Source organism: Leptodactylus fuscus, chromosome 5 (assembly GCF_031893055.1).
Source record: "Leptodactylus fuscus isolate aLepFus1 chromosome 5, aLepFus1.hap2, whole genome shotgun sequence".
Lineage (NCBI taxonomy): Eukaryota > Metazoa > Chordata > Amphibia > Anura > Leptodactylidae > Leptodactylus > Leptodactylus fuscus.
The window spans coordinates 34420930-34443151 of NC_134269.1; the positions used below are offsets into that span (position 1 = coordinate 34420930).

At 43.9% G+C, this 22222-nt stretch overlaps 1 protein-coding gene across 1 annotated transcript in view; it reads left to right on the plus strand.

The window, feature by feature from the left end:
- The first annotated feature begins 20271 nt into the window (after positions 1-20271).
- Positions 20272-22222, plus strand: part of LOC142204483 (zinc metalloproteinase-disintegrin-like VLAIP-B) — a 71313-nt gene continuing 69362 nt past the window's right edge. Inside the window, exons 1-2 of the mRNA XM_075275795.1 lie at positions 20272-20350; positions 21987-22069. Coding sequence (XP_075131896.1) covers positions 20299-20350; positions 21987-22069 — 135 coding nt within the window. The 5' untranslated portion in view covers positions 20272-20298. The remainder of the gene's footprint in view (positions 20351-21986; positions 22070-22222) is intronic.

The window sequence follows — 22222 nt, forward strand, 5'->3', positions numbered from 1 at the left end:
ATCATCCACTGTAGCATCATCTTCCTGGGGAACTATACCGTTCACCTGAAGTTTTACACAACATGCTGCTCCATTATAATCCGATCCTTGTTATCACCATCACTGGACAGGTCACTTATGTCTGTCTGAGTCTTTTCCTCTCCTGTAACTCTAAGGCAAAGACTAAGAAATTAACACGGATTACATTCCACTTTTGTTGAACCAGTCAACATGTGTACCGTATATACTCGAGTATAAGTCGACTCGAATATAAGCCGACCCCCCCTAATTTTACCACAAAAAAATGGGGAAAACTTATTGACTTGAGTGTAAGTCGAGGGGGGAAAATGTATGACATTCTGTTTGTGCTCATGTTAATCCTAGCCGGCTTCAGGCCTATATGGTAATATCCCAGATGTCACATGGTCTGGGATATTACCATATAGGCCCAAAGCCTGTGGTAGTAGTAATAGCCTGTTTGTCAGAATCTGTGTGTAAGAACCTGTGTTTCATCATCATGTGAAGATACTGTTCCAAGGATCTCCACTAGTGGCCGCTATTCAAGTGTCATTACTACTCCCACCACTGGAGGCTGCTGTTCCCTGACTCTTGCCCACAATTAATATGGCGAGTATTGTCTCATGACCATGGCCATCTTGTTTCCTGTTTAGCCCTATATATACCCAGAGCATATTATAAACAATGCTTGAGTATTGTGTTTGTTCCCAGTCCTCTAGCTCTGAGGTATTCTTGCTCAGTATACCTTGGCTTCTCCTGCTTACCCGCTCTGTGTACCGACTCCTTGGCTTCATCTGACTACCCGCTCCGTGTACCGACTCCTGGCTTCCTCTGACTACCCGCTTTGTGTACCGACTCCTGGCTTCCTCCGACTACCCGCTCTGTGTACCGATCTCTGGCTATCCATTGACCAAGTCTCCTACTCCGCAGCATCTGCCGTCCTTCCTGGCTATCGGATTCCAGCTGTATCACCAGTAGCGTAACACTGTTACTGCTAGCACAGGCTTTGGGCCTGTATGGCAACAGGCTGCTACTGCTACCATAATGCTTTGGGCCTGTATGATAATGCCCCAGACGTCTTATGGTAATTCCACTTTCCTTTCTCGGCCTCTATGCCGGCAGCTTTCTCTGATTCCAACGTTTTCCATAGCGCACTAATCTCCATTTCTAGCTTCAGAACTTTCTTTACTGCCACATCTTTCTGAGCAGTCTCAATCTCAATTTTTATTAGCGCAACTTGCAAGTCTTCCACCTGTTTGTCTACTTGCACCTTTAGTTTAGCATTATGCATTATTAGATCTACAATCTGAGCAGATAAATTAGACATGTTTTCCTCAAACTGAATCCTCATGTCTTCTATCTGGAGGTCCAATTCTTTCTTGGCCTTTTCCAGCTTGTCTTAAGCTTTGGCTTTGTCTTCATACAGTATCTGCCGAGATTTCAGGTTTGTTTCAACTTCTTTGTGATTCGTCTGTAATCTTTGTAAATTCTGAGCATGGACAGAAGACATCTCCATCAACATTGCATACTTTCTTGCCATCAGCAAGCACTTTACAGACTTCTGCGCCACAGTAAACAAAGTCCATTACCTGGATTCCTCTTCCAGAGTTTTACTTTCACCAGTTTGCACACAGGTTGCAATTTTGTTCCACTCACCCCTCCTGGGTTTCTTTTTCAACTGTAGGCTGCAATACACATTCAGCGATACTGCAGTTTACCAAACACTTGTCATCCAGAACTTGCGTGGATCTCTTTATGCCCGCATTCTCCACCATATGTGACAATTAGAGGAAGTTAGCATCAAAGGTAGCGGTTTTGCTGGACTCAACAGAGGTGTTGATGGCGCTGGGTGCCAAATAAACAGCAGGTCCGGTGATGCAATCCAAAATAAGTGCCTTTATTCAGCTTATAACAGAACAAAAATAACAAACAGCCTAGCCCACATATAGGGCACTACCTCACTTCTTGAACCCTGACATATTTACTAAGGGCAAGATACTTCTCTGAGGCTTCTTGTCAGCAGTCTGGCTCACACTGAGCTTAAACAAGTCCCATTTGGTTTTCAGTTTCCTTTGGACAGACCTCCTGTCTGTCTCCAACTGGTCCACAGTCCACTCCTGCTCCTGCAGGTCACCAGCAGCCCTCTCCTGCTGTGTGCACTCCCTCTGGAGTTGAGCCCCTTTCTCCGGTATGGGTGTGGTCAGAGTCCTTTTTAACCCTGTTTTTGGTCATTCTACAGCGCCCTCTAGGTTCACACCTTCACACTATAGACATTACATGGATGTTGGGCAGCCATGAAATATGCATGGGGGTACTCCTGACTTTCCTTCAACAGCGGATGTCAGGGAAGATAAGGATTGGGCAGTTGGAGTTCAACATGTCCCATCCTTTTGGTGCTGGAGAAATAAGCTGCTGCCAGAGGAGTCTGGGGGCTTCTTTTTTTTCTTCCTCATCTTGTTTAGACCATATGCCAAACTGGATTGTGCGTGTGTGTGTGTGTATGTGTGTGTGTATATGTGTGTGTGTGTGTGTGTATGTATATATATATATATATATATATATATATATATATATATATATATATCTGCTGTGTATCATTAATAACCCTGCTATTCTCTTGTTACAGACAACAGGACCCGGGTGGTACTGCAGCCCCTCTAGTTACATCACTGAGACCTGCGGGTGACTGCACCTACATTGTCCATCTATTCTGTTGTTCATTAGTTTTAAGCAATGTCTTTATAGTTCAGTAACTTTTCATTTAAAGTTGTTATTTTATAGGGTTTTTCTGTTATAAGGGATTTCAAGTGTTCATCTGCAATTTATAGGGGAACCTGTTAGCAAATGTACATGTTTGTTGCAGCGCCACTACAGGAAGAATGATGTATTACATAGATGTCATTAAAATAAATAGTCTGTAACCGTTCTCTAATTTCTCTAATAAATGAGGATAATGAAATCGGGTGTAGTGAAATAGGTTTTAAAATAGTCCATCTAAATGGGATATTTCCTCCAGTGACGACATTCCAAATTCCTGAGAACATAGAAATTGTGAAATCTACACGGTACTACTACAACTATTGCTAACTTTTAGCTCTTGATCCCCAATGCAAAATATGTAATGGGCCCCCATGTACCATGTGTTACATATAATACTGCTGCTCTATTCTCCAGGATGTAATTAGGAGAACAGTGCCTCTGTATGCCGCCCTCTAGAGGGCAGCCTCCTTAACATCATGCATGACTCAGTTAATAAGCCTACTAACATGATGCGGATTTAATTGCCAAATTAGTATTTCTATTCCAAAAGGAATAGAAAAGGAATGGCGTTGGAATATTGCATTTTACACAAAACCTTACAATTCTGAAACATCACTACAGTCAGTAATACTCTTCAGTCCTCCTGACAAACGGTCTACAGGCTTAAAAGCAGCCTTTTATTCCTAAGCAGATAAGCTAAGGCCTGCTTTCAGAGAATGTTCTGGGGTGATTGATCATCTATACAACATCTACTTGTTCAATACCTCTCCTGGCAACAATGGCGGTAGCTTTGAATGGTCACACAGGGCAAGTTGTGTGTTATTTGGTATACAAATTTGTGGCTGTCGGCTACTGGAAAAGTGATGAAGAATTGGCTTTTCAAAAAAGAAAAAAAAAAGCCACCAAAATTATCCCTTTATGGGAGCAGGTGTGAAATCAATTTTTTTTTTTTTCATATGAACAAAATTATTATTTTTCTTTAATATCAACACTGTGTTAATGGCACCAACAGTGTGCTATGGTGGAATGTGATGGTGGACCAGGCTGTAGGACATCCCAAATCACTTTGGAGGAAGAAATGAACCTGTATGATGCTGTCAGTTATCACTGTATGGGAGTGAATTCCACATCAACATCGTGTTAACGGAGTGCCAATTGACAAAATTTTAAGAAAAATTTGCACACCACTTTTCTGGCCCTGTCATTTTTAGCATCATTTACTTCAATTTTCTAGTATTAATGATGCCAGAGATCTATACCAGCAAGAAACTGGTGTGGAGTTATGTTTAGGTGCAACCTAGAACAGGCACCAGCGTAACAATACGGTGGGAAGTTAGCTGAGGTGGGGACGACAACTCTCAACAGCTCCAAGGCATCAGTGAAATTGAAAGATTTGGGGGAAAAATAAGGGAAAAAGTTATTTTTGTGTGTGTAGAAGTAGTACTTACCTTCCACACTGCTGGTCTGAGCTCCTCTGCTGAATCCTGCCACTGTGCACAGCGTCAGGATGTCGGTGACACTTGGAAAAGCAAGTGCAACTGGATTGGCTATCACAACTGTCCATCAGGAGTTAGGCTAGGCTACAGGGGGCGGGCCCACAAAAAGGTACTGACGTTCTCTTGCCACTGCGCTACGCCAGCAGCAGGCCATCTTCACGGCAATGTTTCCTGCTGCACCTTGAGGTGCCCGATCCAGCCCCTGACCTCTACCAGTGTTCATTTTGGCAATGCAAATGCATTGCTCAGGGGCCCAATCGGGATGGTCATGGGCCCTATCAGGCCCCTAACTATTCTGATTCGGCCCCTGACCATCAGGTCCCTGATCAAAGCATTTGCATTGGCAAAATGAGGACTAATAGTCAGGACTTGGGGCCCAGTAGGAGATTCATGGAGATTCCCCAAGAGGCCAGTCCGACCCTGCTGCCAGGCAAGGTCCCCAGATCAGTCCTGTGACTGAGGACATAAGGTAAAGTGAAATTTTTGAGATGTGTTCACATGGTGCCAGGCTGTATGGTGTCTGTTACTGCTGTAGAGCTGTGTATGTGGGGTGGGGTGGCCCACCTGGTGGCTTGGCCTGGCAGCAGGTTGGGTCACTCTACCTGTGGTCGTTGTGCTGCAGTGATGGTGGTTGCTGTGCACTGCTGCAACCAATAGAGACACAGTATATGGAAGTTGCTGTGAAGTGTCTAATGCACTTATATAGACAGATAGATAGATACGGGTAGGTAGATAGATAGATAGATAGATAGATAGATAGATAGATAGGAGATAGATAGATAGATAGATAGATAGATAGATAGGAGATAGAAAGATAGATAGATAGATAGATAGATAGATAGGAGATAGATAGATAGATAGATAGATAGATAGATAGATAGATAGATAGATAGATGTACCGGGATGTGCGGTCCATTTTTTTCTTTTTTATCTAAAATGTTAGTTTATTATATTTTCTGTATATTGGTGATTCATTAATATTTAGATTTCTAAGGAAATGCAGAAATAATTTTTATTTCATTATTACTTCTTGTCTAGATAGGTCAACCCCCAGAAGTTATCCGCAATGTGGAAAAACCTGGCTGTATGTGTTCACTTTGCCTGCATTACTACCGCAGAAGAAACAGAGCATTAAACAATTTTCAATAGAATCAGTAGCTTGTCTGTGTAATGAGCACACATTTCACAATTTTCACAAAGAATTACCAAAAGTGGGAAGTGGATTTTCTAAACTTCAGTATAAACTGTTCAAGCAGACTGGCCAAATAATAATAATAAAAAAATCATCTGTATTAAATATAGTGACATTTTAATAATTTTTCATTTTCAAGTCCCAATATTAAAACAAATCTATAAAACAACTGTGGGATTAAGGCCTGGTTCACATCTGCTCATGGGTTTCCATTGGGGGGTCCGCTTGGGTTAAGCGGTTATCTTAGGAAGCCCGTGAACCCCATAGATAATAATGGGGTCCGTGTGGTTTCCGCACGAAAAATGCGGAGAGAAAAGTGCTTCTTGCAGGACTTTTCTCTCCGCATTTTTCATGTGGAGAGGGGAACGGAATCCCCAAACTCAGATGTGAACCAGATGCTCACTATACCCCTTAATAAATTCCTTAATGAAAAGCGATCCCTTTATGGAAGCAGAATGCCACACCAACATTGCACTGGTATTATAAGAATCATGGGGTTATTTATTTTCTTTTCTTGTTATTATGCCAATAGAATGGCAGTGGCCACAACAGAATTTTAAGAAAAATTTGTGGCACATTGTCAACATGCCTGCTATTTGAAAAGTGACGTGATAAAGAACTGACTTTATGAAAAAATACAAAAATTATCCCTTTATGGGAGCAGCTGCAACACAAATGAGTAACAATTACAGAAATTGAAGAAAAATCTATAATATCTTCTGAAATGGAAGTATTTTATGACCCTGAGAATTGCACTTTGGAGACAGAATAGAACCTGGAAAATCCTGATGATTATCTCTGTATAGGAGCAAATGCCACATTAATATTGTGTTGGCAGAGTGACAATTTACCTAATTTCAGGAAAAAATTGTGACACTAAATCAGCATGCCTTTCATACAGGCTGAAAAATCTAGAATATCTTCTGACATGGAAAGGATTCTATGTCCACACTTGAGAGCCAGAAAAGAACATGGATTATCCAGTCAGTTATCCCTGTATGGGAGTACATGCAGCACCAAAGTTTGACAATTTAGAGAATTCAAAGAAACAATTGTGACACACTATCAGTGTGTCTGTCCTGCCAGTTGAAAAAGCTAGAATATTTACTAAAATGGAAAAGATTCTCATGACTATAAGAAGAACACTTGGGAGCCAGAAAAGAAACTGGATTATCCTGCAGGTTATCCCTGTATGGAATCACATGTGGCACCACGTTTCTAGAAAAAGTTATGAAACACCATTAGTGTGCCTGCCAGTCCAAAAGTAATAAAGAATTGCGTATAGAAAAAAAGACAACAAAAATGATCCCTTTATGGGTGCACATGTGGCACCAAGTAGTGACAATTTACAGAATTTCAAGAAAAATTTGTGGCACAGTCCAGGGTATAATAGGGTAAGGATATCTTTCCAATTGTGGCATCCTCTTAGGGTGCATTCAGACTACGTAACGCCGGGCGTGTATGAGAGCCGTACACGCCGGCATTACGGCAGACTGCCGAACACTTCCCATTCACTTCAATGGGAGCGCTCGTAAACGCCGCTGTTACGAGCGCTCCCATTGAAGTGAATGGGAAGTGTTCGGCAGTCTGTCGTAATGCCGGCGTGTACGGCTCTCATACACGCCCGGCGTTACGTAGTCTGAATGCACCCTCACTTTGGACTTCTCACTCGGGACTTGAGCCATTCTTACTGATCCTCATCTTTGTTACTTTCTATTTACCGTATTTTTCGGACTATAAGACGCACTTTTTTCCCCCAAAATTTGGGGGGAAAAGAAGGGTGCGTCTTATAGGCCGAATGTGGCGCCTGGCACCCGCCGTAATAGAGAGGCGGAAGCCGGCAAGTGATAGACGCCATTACAGGTGCCGGGGCCTGAGACATCGCTGCCCTGCCCTGCATGAAGCCAGCAGCGGGAGGAGTGATGCTATTCCGCTCCTCCGTGCCCCCGCCGCTGGCTTCATGCAGAGCAGGGCAGCGATGTCTCAGGCCCCGGCGTCTATCCCTCCCCGGCATCCGCCTCCCTAGTACAGCGGATGCCGGGTCAGTATCAGCGGCCCCTTCTCCCCCGGGGCCGGTCCCCACCGGCCCCGTACCTGTAAAGATGCAGGCCGGCTCCTGCGTGGCGATATCGCAGGAGCCGACCTGTTCGGGTGACAGCCGGGAGCCTAATGAGGCTCCCGGGCCTGTCACTGCTGTATTAGTATTGCGGCTGGTCTCTATGACCAGCCGTAATACTAATAGATAGAATGTCCCATAGACGGCAATACAGTTGTATTGCCGTCTATGGGACTTGCGATCAAGTGACCGCAGGTTCAAGCCCCGGGGGGGGAATAAAATAGTAAAAAAAAAAAAAAAAAGCATTAAAAATATATAATAAAAATATGAAATAAATAAAAGTTCTAAATCACCTCCTCTCCCTAGAATATATATATAAAAGTAGAAAATCATATATCATAAACCACCGGGTTTTTTTTTCAATAAAAGGTGGTCTAAGCAATAGATATTCCCCAAAATGGTATAACTAAAAAGTACTTCTGGACCCGCAAAAAAAACCACTCTATGCGTCCCCGTACAGCTGCAGGGTCACCTGTCAATGTGGCCTTGCAGCTGTTGCAAAACTACAACTCCCATATATTAAATATTTTACCAGTTTTTTCTTCAAAATTTTTTTTCCCTATTTTTTTCCTCTAAAACCTAGGTGCGTCTTATAGTCCGAAAAATACGGTACTTACGTTTCCTTTTTATATAACCAGGAATAATGGATTGGTATTCGGTATTTTTTACGGAATTGGTTGGCGAATCCATATTTGTGAATTCTAGACATTGATGTTTATGTTCTTGTGCTATGTGTAGGCCACTATCGCTCTTTTTAATCTTAATTTCTTAAAGGTTAAATTTTATGTAGGTCCATTTTGCTGAACTAATATTTGATACGTGAACCAAAACTGTGTTGACAAATTTATGCTCGGCCTACATTTTGCAACATACACGGTGACTTGTGCTGTAATAGTGTTTAGTGTAATTTCCTTGATCTGTGATGTTGTCTATCTATAAACACACAGATGAGGATGTTTCTCCACTTTTCTCATGAATGACTGAGGCAGACAGAGACCCCCCTTCTGCCTCCGCTCCCATTCACTGTAATGAAAAAAAAAAAAATTCCTGTGGTTGCAACTTTTTCTTCTGTTAGAAAAGTAAACAAACTTTATGGCAGAAATCTTAAATGGGTTGACCAAGTTAACCATTTATTTACAAGGAGGCTGGGGAAGGTAAAATAAACCCCCCCAAAACCAACCCATACTCACCTGTCCCTGGTGTGCTGTTGTCTCCCATAGTGGTGCGGTCCTGCTACGCTAAATTTTTGTTTTGGCAGAATTCCCACCACATGTAAAGGAACCGGGAAATCATTAGAACATTAGTCATGTGTGGGGTGGACTTCCATCAAAACAAGACCCCGCAGTATTAAGACAGGACACCTTCCACGGCCTCCTTGCAAAAAACCTGGTTATCCTGGAAAACCCTTTCAGGCTGAGTCGACATGTTCCAGAAACGCAGATTTTTTGTTGCAGATTTTGCTGCAGTTTCTTGAGCCAAAGCCAAGAGTGACTACAAAAGGAATGGAAAATATAAAGGAAGTTTTTAGGATTCAGAGTTCAGACGGAGTTTTTTGGTCAGGATTTTGAGGCGTATTCGCCTCAAAATCCCGACCAAAAAGACGGCTCCTATTGAAATCAATGGGAGCCACTCAGGAGCTTTTTCCAGGAGCCGGCACAAGCGAGGTGCTTCAGGCTGTTTCGCCTAGTGATTCGGCCTGAAGATATACCCTCCTCCGGACTAGGCCCATTCATTGGGTCTAATCCGGAGAGCAGTGCACGATTGGATGCTGGTGCAGTGCACCGGCTTTCAGTCGCGGCTACCTGGTTTTTGGACCGGAACCTGTTCCAATCCAAAAAACCTCATCTGAACTCACCCTTATACTTCTCTTTTCTGCTCAATCCATTTCTGACTTTGGCTCCAAAAAAATCTGCAACAAAAAAATTGCAACGTGGGGCCTCAGCCTTAAGTCACTTTTTATACATTGGAATGAATGGGAATGGAAAGCGAAAATATTCTTGGGGCTGCTATATTGTGAGACCCATAACATTATTATTTCTCACTGGCAGAGCTATGTGAGGGCTTGTTTATGTGAGGCGAGCTGTAGATTTTATTGGTACTATATTGAGGTGCATATGACTTTTCATCATCACTTGAACATATAAGAAAATCAAAAACATACAGGAGATTGAATAATTATGTGTAACCAAATATAAAATCTCCTATGTCCAATAGGCCCTCAAAAAAGCGTGTCCTTACCATGTATAACAGTACCACCAACCAAAGAAAAGGTAAGTAGGACACTCAACATATGAAGAATATGCAAATCTGTCTTCCATGATGTAATTAGGAAGTCAGGTGCCTCAGTGTTGCAAACCAATAGAGGGCGCTCACTGGAATGTGCAAGCCTGTCTTCCCTGATGTAATTAGGAAGACAGAATCTCAGTGATATAGCCCAATAGAGGGCGCTCCCTTTAACATCATGCTCGACCTTCCAAGAGGCCTTTGTTTTGCAATGATGCTGGGATTATTACCAGGTATAGTCTCTCAACCGAGGACGTTGTTCTGTCCCCACATGAGGCGAATGAAGATGTGGCAGGTGGATAGGGGCTGGGAGAGGTCCTACCTTCGTTTCCTCAATGCAGGGCAGACAGGACCATGTTGCTCAGCGTCCGGAGAGATGATGCACATCAGGAATGGTGAAGTTCAGGCTTGTTTATTTGGAAGACTGGACATACAGCATGTGATGGAAATGCAGCACTTCTCCAGGAATACAGGTGTAACAAGCAGGATGGTACAGCAAGTGTGAGCAACTACTCATAAGTGAAGTTTGTGATAAGTGAGTGTGAGTATGTGTGGTCGAAAACTGATGCCTTCTGCTGCTCAGTCCAAGGGTGTCTCTCCCAGAGAAAATGGAGACTAATGATAAGTGAAAACAGGAAACAGTTACCCTGAACCAGGAAGTGAAGGCATGTACAGAATTAACTACAGGCTGTCATACAGAAAAAGGACAGCAGGTGGCAGCAAGCATTAAAAAGAATACAATCTATGAATGAACGGTATGATTATATCTGGATGAAACAGCACACTCCCCGTCTGAAATTCCGTAAGGGATTTCACTATATATATTTTTTAAAGTCCAATAACCTAGAAAACAAACACAAATATGCATACAATGTAATAATAACTTCAAACGAGGTAAATGACAGGCAGTTCCTGAGATAATCCAAAGATACCCATCTTCGGATCGGAGAAGCCGCACTAGGCCAAACTATCTCCGACCCAGTTGTAATCCAATGAACGAAGTACTAGGGTAGTGTTCTGTTCATGGTTCATCCTACCGGAATGTCCTCAACTGGTAGTATCAGTACGAGCTCGTGGATTGGCCTCTGAAATATCTTAGGTTCACCTTTCCTAAGGACCTTCAGCTCCACCTTCCGGACCTTACCGTCTTGACTTGGGAAAGTCTTTGTAACGATTCCCATAGGCCAGTCGATTCTTTGAGCTTGTGGTTCCTTCATTAGCACCACGTCTCCTTCTTTCAAGTTTGGTTTATTCTGTCGCCATTTTCTTCTTCCTTGGAGAATCACGAGATATTCCTTTCTCCACCGGTTCCAAAAGTAATCAGCGAGGTATTGCACCCGTTTCCATTGCTTCTGATAGGTGTTTGCGTGAGTAAACTCTTCGCTGATGGTTAGTGGGTTCCCAGTCTTTTGGGTGAGAAGAGTAGCTGGCGTAAGAATGGTCGACATTTCGGGATCCATTGACACTGGGACGAGTGGTCTTGAGTTGATTATGGCCGAAACTTCAGCCAGGAGAGTGACCAGAGTCTCATGGGTGAGCCTTGAAGAGTTCACGTCCATAAGCATAGAGTTTAGGATGTTGCGTGAGATTCCAATCATTCTTTCCCAGGAACCTCCCATGTGAGAACTATGTGGAGGATTGAAGATCCAGGTACAACCTCTTTCTGCCAATTGATCCTGAATTGGCTTGATGTTGATATCCAGATCTCGACAAGCACCAATGAAGTTGCTTCCACGGTCGGACCTTAACTGTTTCACTGGTCCTCTGATCGCTAGAAAACGCCGGAGAGCGTTGATCAGGCTGGAAGTGTCCATAGACTCTATTACCTCTATGTGGACAGCACGTACACTCATACAAGTGAATAATACAGCCCAACGTTTGCTGTTGGCATACCCGCCTCGAGTTTTGCGTGCGGATATCATCCATGGCCCAAAGACGTCTAGGCCAACGTAGGTGAAAGGCGGTTCGGCACTCAGTCTGTCAGAGGGCAGGTCAGCCATTTGTTGATGTACCTGTTTTCCCCTGGTTTTACGACATTGAACACAGCGATGTAGTGCTCCTGCTACACGTCTTTTCATACCTATGATCCAAAGTCCTGCAGACCGTAATTTGCCTTCTGTAATCTGCCTGCCTTGGTGTTCGGTTTTTTCATGAAAGTGCCGGATTAATAGATCAGTGATATGATGTTTACTGGGTATGATGCAAGGATGTTGCTCTGAAGCCACAATCTTGGCTTGATTCAAACGACCACCGACTCTCAGCAAACCAAAACTGTCCATCACTGGATTTAAATGAGCAATGGGGCTTTTGAGAGGGATTTGCTGCTTGTGGTATAGGCATTTCCATTCAGTACTGAATACGCTCTGCTGGACGCAACGTATTATAAGGGACTCACAGTGAGAAATGTCCTCGGCAGAGAGTGGTTTATGGCAAACGTGCCAACCGTGACAGTCTTTGTCTTCATGTGAGTTGTTATAAGATCTCGCAATGTGGACTAACCTTGCTATAGACTTGACAAGTTTCATCCAATTGGAGAAGCGTTCAAAGCGTTGGCAACCGAGGCTGGAGGTTGTTTTAGTGTTTGTTGTCAAAGCACTAACCTCGGAGCGGACTTCTGGGTCACCATCCGGATCCTGAATGCTGAAGACTTCCTGGACACATTCACTTCCCTTCTGTTCCAACAGAAACTTAGGACCTGAAAGCCAAGAAGAGTTAGCGAAGGAACTTATAGACATACGTCTAGTGGCATGGTCAGCTGGATTAAGTTCGGATGGGATATAGTACCATTGTTCGGGCTTGGAAGATCTCCTTATTCTCTCAATGCGGTTACTGACGTACACATAGAAGCGTCTTGTTTGGTTGTAGATGTAACCTAAGACGATCTTACTGTCACTGTAGTATTGTACGTTATCTATGTTGACGTCCAGCTCGTGCTGTATATAGTCTGCGAGTTCTACTGCAAGCACGGTGCCACAGAGCTCAAGCCTGGGAATAGTGTGTTCAGGCTTAGGAGCCAACTTAGCTTTGCCGAAAACAAACCCAACGTGATCTTGATTGTCGGGTCCCGTTACCTTCAGATAGGCAACTGCTGCAATGGCCTCCATGGATGCATCCGAGAACACATGAAGTTCCCTTCTAGTGCTAGCAGCGAGTGAGGTTCTGGCGTAACATCTTGGTATATGGATTTCATCCAAGGCACACAAAGATTGTTTCCAGGTTTCCCATTTTGATTCCTTATCAGGGGGAAGTGGGGCATCCCAGTCTTTGACTGTTTCGGAAAGTTGTCGCAGAAGAGATTTACCTTGTATGGTTATTGGTGCTACGAATCCCAGCGGGTCGTATAAGCTATTCACCACTGACAGGACACCACGTTTAGTGAATGGTTTATCTGCGCAATTGATTTGGAAACTAAAGGTATCGGCTGACAGGTTCCACCTCAAGCCTAGGCTTCTCTGCACAGGTGGACAATCTGATCCCAGGTCTATGTCCTTGAATACTGGAGCGTAGTCACTCGACTCAAAGGCTCTCATGACAGCCGGACTGTTTGAAGCAATTTTGTGCAGTCTAAGATTAGCTCGGTACAGCATACCTTGGGTCCTCTTGAGTAGGTCGATCGCCGCTTCTTCTGTGGGTAGAGATTTTAGTCCATCATCTACATAGAAGTCTTTCTCTACAAAGTCTCTGGCGTCTATTCCATATTCGGACTCTCCTTCTTGTGCGGTTCTCCGCAGACCATAGGTTGCCACTGCGGGGGAAGGGCTGTTCCCGAATACGTGCACCCTCATGCGATACTCCACCATCTCTTTGTTGGGGTCATTGTCCTTGTACCACAGGAACCTGAGGAAATTCCTATGGTCCTCTCTGACTATGAAACAGTGAAACATCTGTTCAATGTCAGCGGTGATGGCAATGGGCTCTTTCCGGAACCTCATCAACACTCCTACTAGGTTATTTGTTAGATTAGGACCTGTGAGGAGGACATCGTTGAGAGATACGCCTTGATGTTTGGCACTTGAATCAAAGACAACTCTAATTTGCTTAGGTTTCCGTGGGTGATACACTCCGAATGAGGGTAGGTACCAGCACTCTTCATTTTCCTTTAAGAGAGGCGCTGGCTCCGCATGGTTATTCCGGAATATTTTGCTCATAAAGGTGATAATGTGTTCTTTCATCTCTGGTTTGTTGCTAAGTGTACGCTGGAGGGAGTTGAATCTGGACAAAGCTTGTTCACGATTGTTCGGGAGTCTTACCCTGGTGGCTCGGAAGGGTAAGGGAAAAACCCAGTGATTAGTCTTGTCTTTAAGGAACTCATTGTCCATTATCCTGACAAATTCCTTGTCTTCCATTGATGGGGCTACCTTGTTGTCATCCTTAGTTGTATGAAACACTGATTTTCCCAAGTCGTCTGCATAGGGAGAAGGAATGGCATCAGGTAGTTGTACGGGATCTGGGGGCTTCTCTTTCACATCATAGTGACGAGGGCATGGTTTGCAGAAAGTAGTTCGACCGTCCCGGCGTACATAGGTCTTAAAGGAATCAACACATGTTCGGTCCAAGCACACATTTCCTATGATTACCCACCCTAAGTCAAGTCTCTGTGCGTAGGGGGCGTAGTCAGGACCATTGCACTGTTGGCGGACCTTATGTATCCTTAAGTTGTCTCTGCCAAGCAGAAGTAGTATTTCAGCGTCTGTATCCATAGGTGGGATAACGTTGACTAGGTGCCTTAGGTGTGGTTGATGGAACGCAGCTTCTGGGGTAGGAATCTCATCCCTTTGGTTTGGTATTTGATCGCATTCAATTAGAGTAGGTAGGGGTATTTCTACGCCTCCATTGATGGGAGAAGCGATGAAACCTTGTGCCCTCCTGCCACTAGTTTCTATGCGGCCTGAGCAAGTGTTCAGAGTGTAGGGCATCGCTGGTCCTTTGATTCCAAAGACTTCAAAGAACTTAGGTCCAGCTAGGGATCGATTGCTCTGATCATCAATGATGGCATACATTTTTACTGCATTCTCTGGTTGCCCTTCTGGATAAACTCTGATTAGGCATATCCTAGCACAACATTTATCACTTTGGCTCTCCCCACATACTTCTGAGCATGAGCAGGAGACCGCTGTGGTAGACTTGGTGTTAGCCTGTGGCTCCCCGCCATGGCTTGTAGCCGGACTAGAGGTAACTGCGACTGCTGGATCGCTGGTGGCTGAGGTTGGATGCAAAGCTGATGGGTGTTTGTCACTATGACACTCTTCACACTTAATGGCAGATTTGCAGTCCTTGGCCATGTGTTCTAAAGAGGCGCAGCACTTGAAACACACCCCAAGTTCACTGAGTATTTTCTTGCGCTCCAGCATAGTTTTGGACCTGAAGCCTCTACATTTGTTCAACGAGTGTGGTTTTTTGTGAATGGGACACTCACGATTGAAAGATTTATCTCTTGAGGAAACAGTGTGCTGTTTATCAGTGGGTACCGCAGGTAGTGGCAGGTTAGTCTTTCTGACACTTACACTGCTCTTCAAATCCTTGCGTTTATGTGTGACGCTTTCATACCTTGGTGAGGATGTTGCTGTGGCTGCGGTGTTAGACTCCAGGAAGTCTAGGCTAGGGTCATTCCTCATTTGGGCCTGTTCGTCGATGAACTTGCAGAATTGAATGAATGGAGGAAAGGTGACATCATGTGACCGTTTGTACCTGGAGACACATACCGCCCACTTCTCTTGCAGACTATGTGGCAGCTTTGAGACGATTGGGTTCACCCCATGGGCGGTGTCTAGGTAGCACAATCCAGACAGACGAGGATCTTTTTTTGCAAGTTCCAGCTCCATAAGCAGATCACTCAAGTCCAGAAGCTTGTGGGCTTCCTTAAGGTTGATCCTTGGAACATTTTGCAGTCTCTTGAATAGGGACCTTTCTATGGCTTCAGCGCTACCGTAGGTTCTTTCGAGTCTTAGCCAAGCAGCAGCGAGACCTGATTCCGCTTGCCCCACATAGACGGTCCGAAGACTTTTGATACGGTTTGAGGAGTCAGGACCCAACCATTTAACCATAAGGTCGAGTTCCTGTTCCGCAGATAGGTTGAGGTCGGCAATGGCGGCCTTGAAGGTAGCCTTCCAGGCTCTGTAGTTCTCTGCACAATCATCAAACTTTGAGAGGCTGGTACTGATCAGCTCTCTGCTCACCATAAACCTGGCAAATTCAGACATGTCTGATCCTTCACTCCTTGTTGCCGTGTTAGCTTGTGGTGCTCCTTGGGCGTATAAGCTGTGTGGCGTGAAAGGGTGAATTGCTCCTGGGTAGAATGATGTCGCTGCAGGGTTGAGCTGTGGTTTAACCTCTGGAGATTTCGATGACTGCGGCTTGAACTGTGGAGATGGGCTGGAATGCGTCTTGTGGTCGTCTTGTGATGATTGCTGCTCCTGAGGGGACACATTATGTATGTGCTGTATAACTAATAAAGTGCATGGTCAGAGTCATAAGATCTCCAAATTACAAAAACAGTAAGACTAATGAACAACCACGTATTGAACATAATATTACCAGTAGAAAGAGATAATGAATCAGAACTGCTGACAAATCATGTATCACTAAAAGTCAGTGTATCATGATCACCATTGTATACAGAGCCTTGCAAAAGTATTCGGCCCCTTGAACTTTTCAACCTTCTGCCACATTTCAGGCTTCAAACATAAAGATATCAGATTTTAATTTTTGGGGGAAGATTCAACAACAAGTGAGACACAATTGTGAAGTGGAACGAAATTTATTGGATATTTTAAACTTTTTTAACAAATAAAAAACAGAAAAATTGAGCGTGCAAAATTATTTGCCCCCCTTGCGTTAATACTTTGTAGCTCCACCTTTTGCTGCGATTACAGCTGCAGGTCGCTTGGGGTTTTGTCTCTATCAGTTTTGCACATCGAGAGACTGAAATTCTTGTCCATTCTTCCTTACAAAACAGCTGGAGCTCAGTGAGGTTGGATGGAGACGTTTGTGAGCAGCAGTTTTCGGCTCTTTCCACAGATTCTCGATTGGATTCAGGTCTGGACTGTGACTTGGCCATTCTCACACCTGGATACGTTTATTTGGGAACCATTCCATTGTAGATTTTGCTTCATGTTTTGGATCATTGTCTTGTTGGAAGATAAATCTCCGTCCCAGTCTCAGGTCTTTTGCAGACTCCAACAGGTTTTCTTCTAGAATGGTCCTGTATTTGGCTCCATCCATCTTCCCATCAATTGTAACCATCTTCCCTGTCCCTGCTGAAATAAAGCAGGCCCAAACCATGATGCTGCCACCACCATGTGTGACAGTGGGGATCAGGGTGTGTTCAGGGTGATGAGCTGTGTTGCTTTTATGCCAAACATATCGTTTTGCATTGTGGGCAAAAAGTTGGATTTTGGTTTCATCTGACCCGAGCACCTTCTTCCACGTTTGGTGTCTCCCAGGTGGCTTGTGGCAAACTTTAAACAAGACTTTTTATGGATATCTTTGAGAAATGGCTTTCTTCTTGACACTCTTCCATAAAGGCCAGATTTGTACAGTGTACGACTGATTGTTGTCCTATGGACAGACTCTCCCACCTCAGCTGTAGATCTCTGCAGTTCATCCAGGGTGATCATGGGCCTCTTGGCTGCGACGTGCGTTTAGGCGCTATCACCTTCATCGGTGGATGGGGTTTATTACAGGTCAGAAGGGTTTTAAATGAGTAGCCGTTGCTAAAATTATTCAATCAGCGTGGTTCAAAAGGCCATGGTAATAGTGTTGCCCTATCGATGGTCCGTATCGGCGCATGAGAGCATCACGTGACCTGATCACACGCTGAAAACGAGGCCCGGGTAAAGTAAAAAGCATAATATGTATTCCAGGCCTTGTTATGATTCAGCTGCGTCACGTGACCAGAGATGCTCAGTGAGCATGCGCACAGGGCCACTCAGTGGCATGTAGATTGAATAAAGATCCTATAGAGCTGCGGTGATTGGCTGGATTCAATAAACTGTAATGGAAAGGATATGGCACCATTATGTATAACAAAAAAACTGTCTTTATGGAATATTATTGAAAATAATGTATCATTGTGCAATGGTGAACCGCTTACTGCAATACCACATTTATATACTTTTTCATGTGTTTTATTACTTTGACAAAATAAAATCCCCTTTTTTAAAGCAAAATTATTCTTGGGGCTGCTATACTGTGAGACCCATAACATTATTATTTCTCACTGGCAGAGCTATGCGAGGGCTTGTTTATGTGAGGCGAGCTGTAGTTTTTATTGGTACTATATTGAGGTGCATATGACTTTTCATCATCACTTGAGCATACACTAGCTTGAAAAGCTTGTATAATATGCTGCAATACTTTTTTTTAATGTAGATTGTCAGCCCCACATAGAGCTCACAATGTACATTTTTCCCTATCAGTATGTCTTTTTTGGAGTATGGAATGGAAATCCACGCAAACATGGGGAAAACATACAATTGCAGATGTTTTTTTGCCCTTGGCAGGATTCGAGCCAAGAACTCCAGTGCTGCAAGGCTGCAGTGCTAACCACTGAGCCACTGTGTGACCCCTCAATGTGCTGCAATACTTCTGTACTGTGGACCTGCATATTAGACATTTTGGTAGATACCTACATGATTTCTGATCATACTTGAACATACAATTGCTTAATCACTTGAGCAGTATACTGCAATATTCTGTACTTTGGTGCTGCATATTGTATATTTCAGCAGAGGCATATTAGGCCCTGCCTCTGGCTGAGCCTAATAGCATACCTCCCAACTTTTGAAGAATCGAAAGAGGGACAAAATGTGCGGCGCGCATAGCGCGCTGCGGTAAATTGAGCCCCGCCCACTTTTGTGTTGACTCCGCCCACTCATTAATTTTTCATGTGCCCGCACACAGTATAATCCTCCTACAGTCACCAGTAAATTATATGTCCCCCCTCTATCTCTCCCCCAGTTTCATATACACCCTTCATCTGCCCCCAGTTTCATGTCCCCATTCCATCTCTGCCCCCAGATTCATGTCCCCTCCATCTCTGCCCCCAGATTCATATCCCCCATCTCTGCCCCCAGATTCATGTCCCCCTTCCATCTCTGCCCCCAGATTCATGTCCCCCATCTCTGCCCCCAGATTCATGTCTCTACATCTCTGCCCCCAGATTCATGTCCCCCCAGATTCATGTCTCCCCTCCATCTCTGCCCCCAGATTCATGTCCCCCCTCCATCTCTGCCCCCAGATTCATGTCCCCACATCTCTGCCCCAAGTGTCATGCCGTCCTCTCCATCTCTGCCCCCAGTGTCATGCCGTCCTTTCCTTCATCTGCCCCCAGTTTCACGTTCCACCTCCACATTAAACTTACCTTCTCCTCCGCTCCCTCGCCACTCTCTGCGCGCCTCTCTCGCTGACACCTATGCGGCTGAAGCGAGGAGCTGACCTGTGTCAGCTCCTTGCTGCGCCGCTGCTGCCGGCTACTGGCTTGTAGACGCGATATGTCACATGACACATCACATGTGTCACATCGCGTCTACAAGCCAGGAGCCGGCGGCAGCGGCGAAGCGAGGAGCTGACACAGGTCAGCTTCTCGCTTCAGCCGCATGTGTCAGCGAGAGAGGCGCGCAGCGACGAAGCGAGGAGCTGACCTGTGTCAGCTCCTCGCTTCAGCCGCATATGTGTTCAACTCAGATCTGCGTCCTCTGGACGCAGATCTGAGTTGAAATCGGGACATGCCTCCCTCCAACTGGGACCGCGGGACATGTCACCCAAATCGTGACTGTCCCGCGGAAATCGGGACGGTTGGGAGGTATGTAATAGGCATTAGTACATGGCAGGCTTCTAATAGTCATAACAACCCCTCAGCACCCTATGGCCGCCTCATGAAGGGTGGATGAAGGAAAGAAAGGGAGTCCACTAAGCAACCACATAGATGATATGATCAGTATTGGTAGGGGCGAGGTTTTTGTCATTGTTTCATGACTGTTTGACCTTGTTCTTAGCTTGCTGCTAAGTATTAACAGGGTTCGAATGAGACACCGTGGAAAGTGTTGCTACAGCACTTTATGGCTACTTGTTACTCTGAACTTAAAACCACACAAACCTCGTCATACTCTTGTGGTCATGTCAAACTCTTCAGGTCATGTCATACTCTTGTGGTTTGTTTTTTTGGGGGGTTTAAAATACTTACATTAACAGTATGTAGGTGGAGACGAACTAAGAAATCACACATTACATCACACAATTGTTGTTATTAGATTGTAACCTAATAAGGAATTTTGGAATTTAGGCTGCAATATTTGCTACATATATATATATATATATATATATATATATATATATATATATATTTATATTTATGTAAAGTACCATTGATATCCATCTGCAGACACAGACTATAAACCCTTGCACTCACTTCCTCTGACCCTTGTTCGTCTGAGACAGAATAGTGAACATCAGCAATGCAGAGGACTATACTGTTCCTCCTCGTACTGGTGAGCGTCCATGGCCAAGGTAAGTCCTTACAATAATATATAAGTGTCAAGGTCTACAAGGATTCTTAAGATTGATTCTATTGGTGCTTAGTTGTGATTGTTTTACAAATAGAGGACAATATAGACTTCTTAGGATAGTTGGGTCCTGTAGCAGATTTTGCACGGGAGTCCAGATACATCAAGTAATATTCACCTCTCAGGGTTGGAGTGTGTGCAGATATCTCATGAGCCTCAAATCTCATTTAAGGTTGACCTTGAAAGTGTTCAGTATTAGAGATGAGCGAATAGTATTCAAAACTATTCGTCAAATACTTTGCTCCCATAGGAATGCATGTAAGCGGCCAAACACCAAGGGGTTACGTGGCGCCGCCGCTTACACGCATTCCTATGGGAGAGAGGTATTCGAATCTGCTATTCGGTCAACACTATTCAGTATATAAATTACATTTCCATCATTTTTTAACATTGAGGTGCATGCAGAAAGACAATTGACGGAGGAAGGTCATCATTGAATGCCTGTTGCTCTCATCTTGTATGGTGCTGCCATATTGGACCCGATCACCACCTATCAGAAAATCATTGGAGGCCATAGACAGCGTGTAATAGAAATGAATGAATTACACAATATACTAAAATACGGTTTAATTGTGGTATATTGTATGGGCAATAAGAAACCCTAGGGTTCAAGTACATTATTAGAATTATTACCATTAGGCTTACTTATATAACACCATCATATACTGCAGCGCTTTACAGACATTGTCAGTCCTGTCCCATGGAGGGCTCACAATCTACATGACCACAGAATATAGGTAACGTGTCATTTTTTTTCTTATGAACGATGAATAATGTAATAACAAAGTCTGTAAGAAAATTGTGCAATTGCGTTTTTTTCCCCATTCCATTCTCATTTTTTTTTCCAGCTTCTCAGCTTTTATGGAAAATTACTTGGTACCCCTATGAAATACAAAAAATTGGCTTAAAGGGTTAAATAACAGAAGCGTGAAAAGTGTGAATTTACCCTTATAAAATAGTTTCTCTCCACAGCATCAGTCTTGCTCATGGGATAGGTTTGGTAGTTCTTTTCCTAGATTTTAATATCAATAGCCTTAGGCTGCTGCAGCCATTATTACTATGAGATACCTTATGAAGTTTTACTAGTCTGTGTAACTGAATCCACTGAACAGTCCCCCAGATTGTCATACGGGGGTTTACAAGAGGATATGGAGTCGTGTGGTATGTATGATCCCTTGTCAGGATCTTGGAATGAAATGTTGAGTTGTCAGGTTCTGGGATTTTGTAACTATTTAAATTACTATATGGAAAAGGACAACAGCTACAAGGAGTTTGCAGGTCCCCCTGTGTATGTGTGGGTTTCCTCCGGTTACTTCAGTTTCCTCCCACACTCCAAAGACATATCGATAGGGAATATAGATTGACAGTCCTACATGGAACAATGTTAACTGTGCAAATCTAATAACAAGGGGACAATGGCTGAGAGTCTGTAAAGCGCTGCAGAATAGGTTGGTGCTATACATCCAACATATACAAGGGTATAAGAGGGCGGTAAGCTCCTGTCCAAGCTTCTTCTATGATACCAGTACTATATGTAATGTTACTATATGATATCAGTAATCATTGACCATTCCCTGCAGGCAGTAATGATATACCAGCGGGGCAGAAATATGAGGTGGTGTTCCCCCGAAAACTGCATGTACATCACAAGAGAGATACTAAGGTATTTATCCTATTAATATTATAAATGTGAAAGTTTGTGAGTTTGTGGGTTTGTGTGTTTGGATGTTTGTTCCTCAATCACGGAAAAACCGCTCCACCGATTTGGCTGAAATTTTCCACAAACATAGTTAATACACCCCATTGCACAATAGGC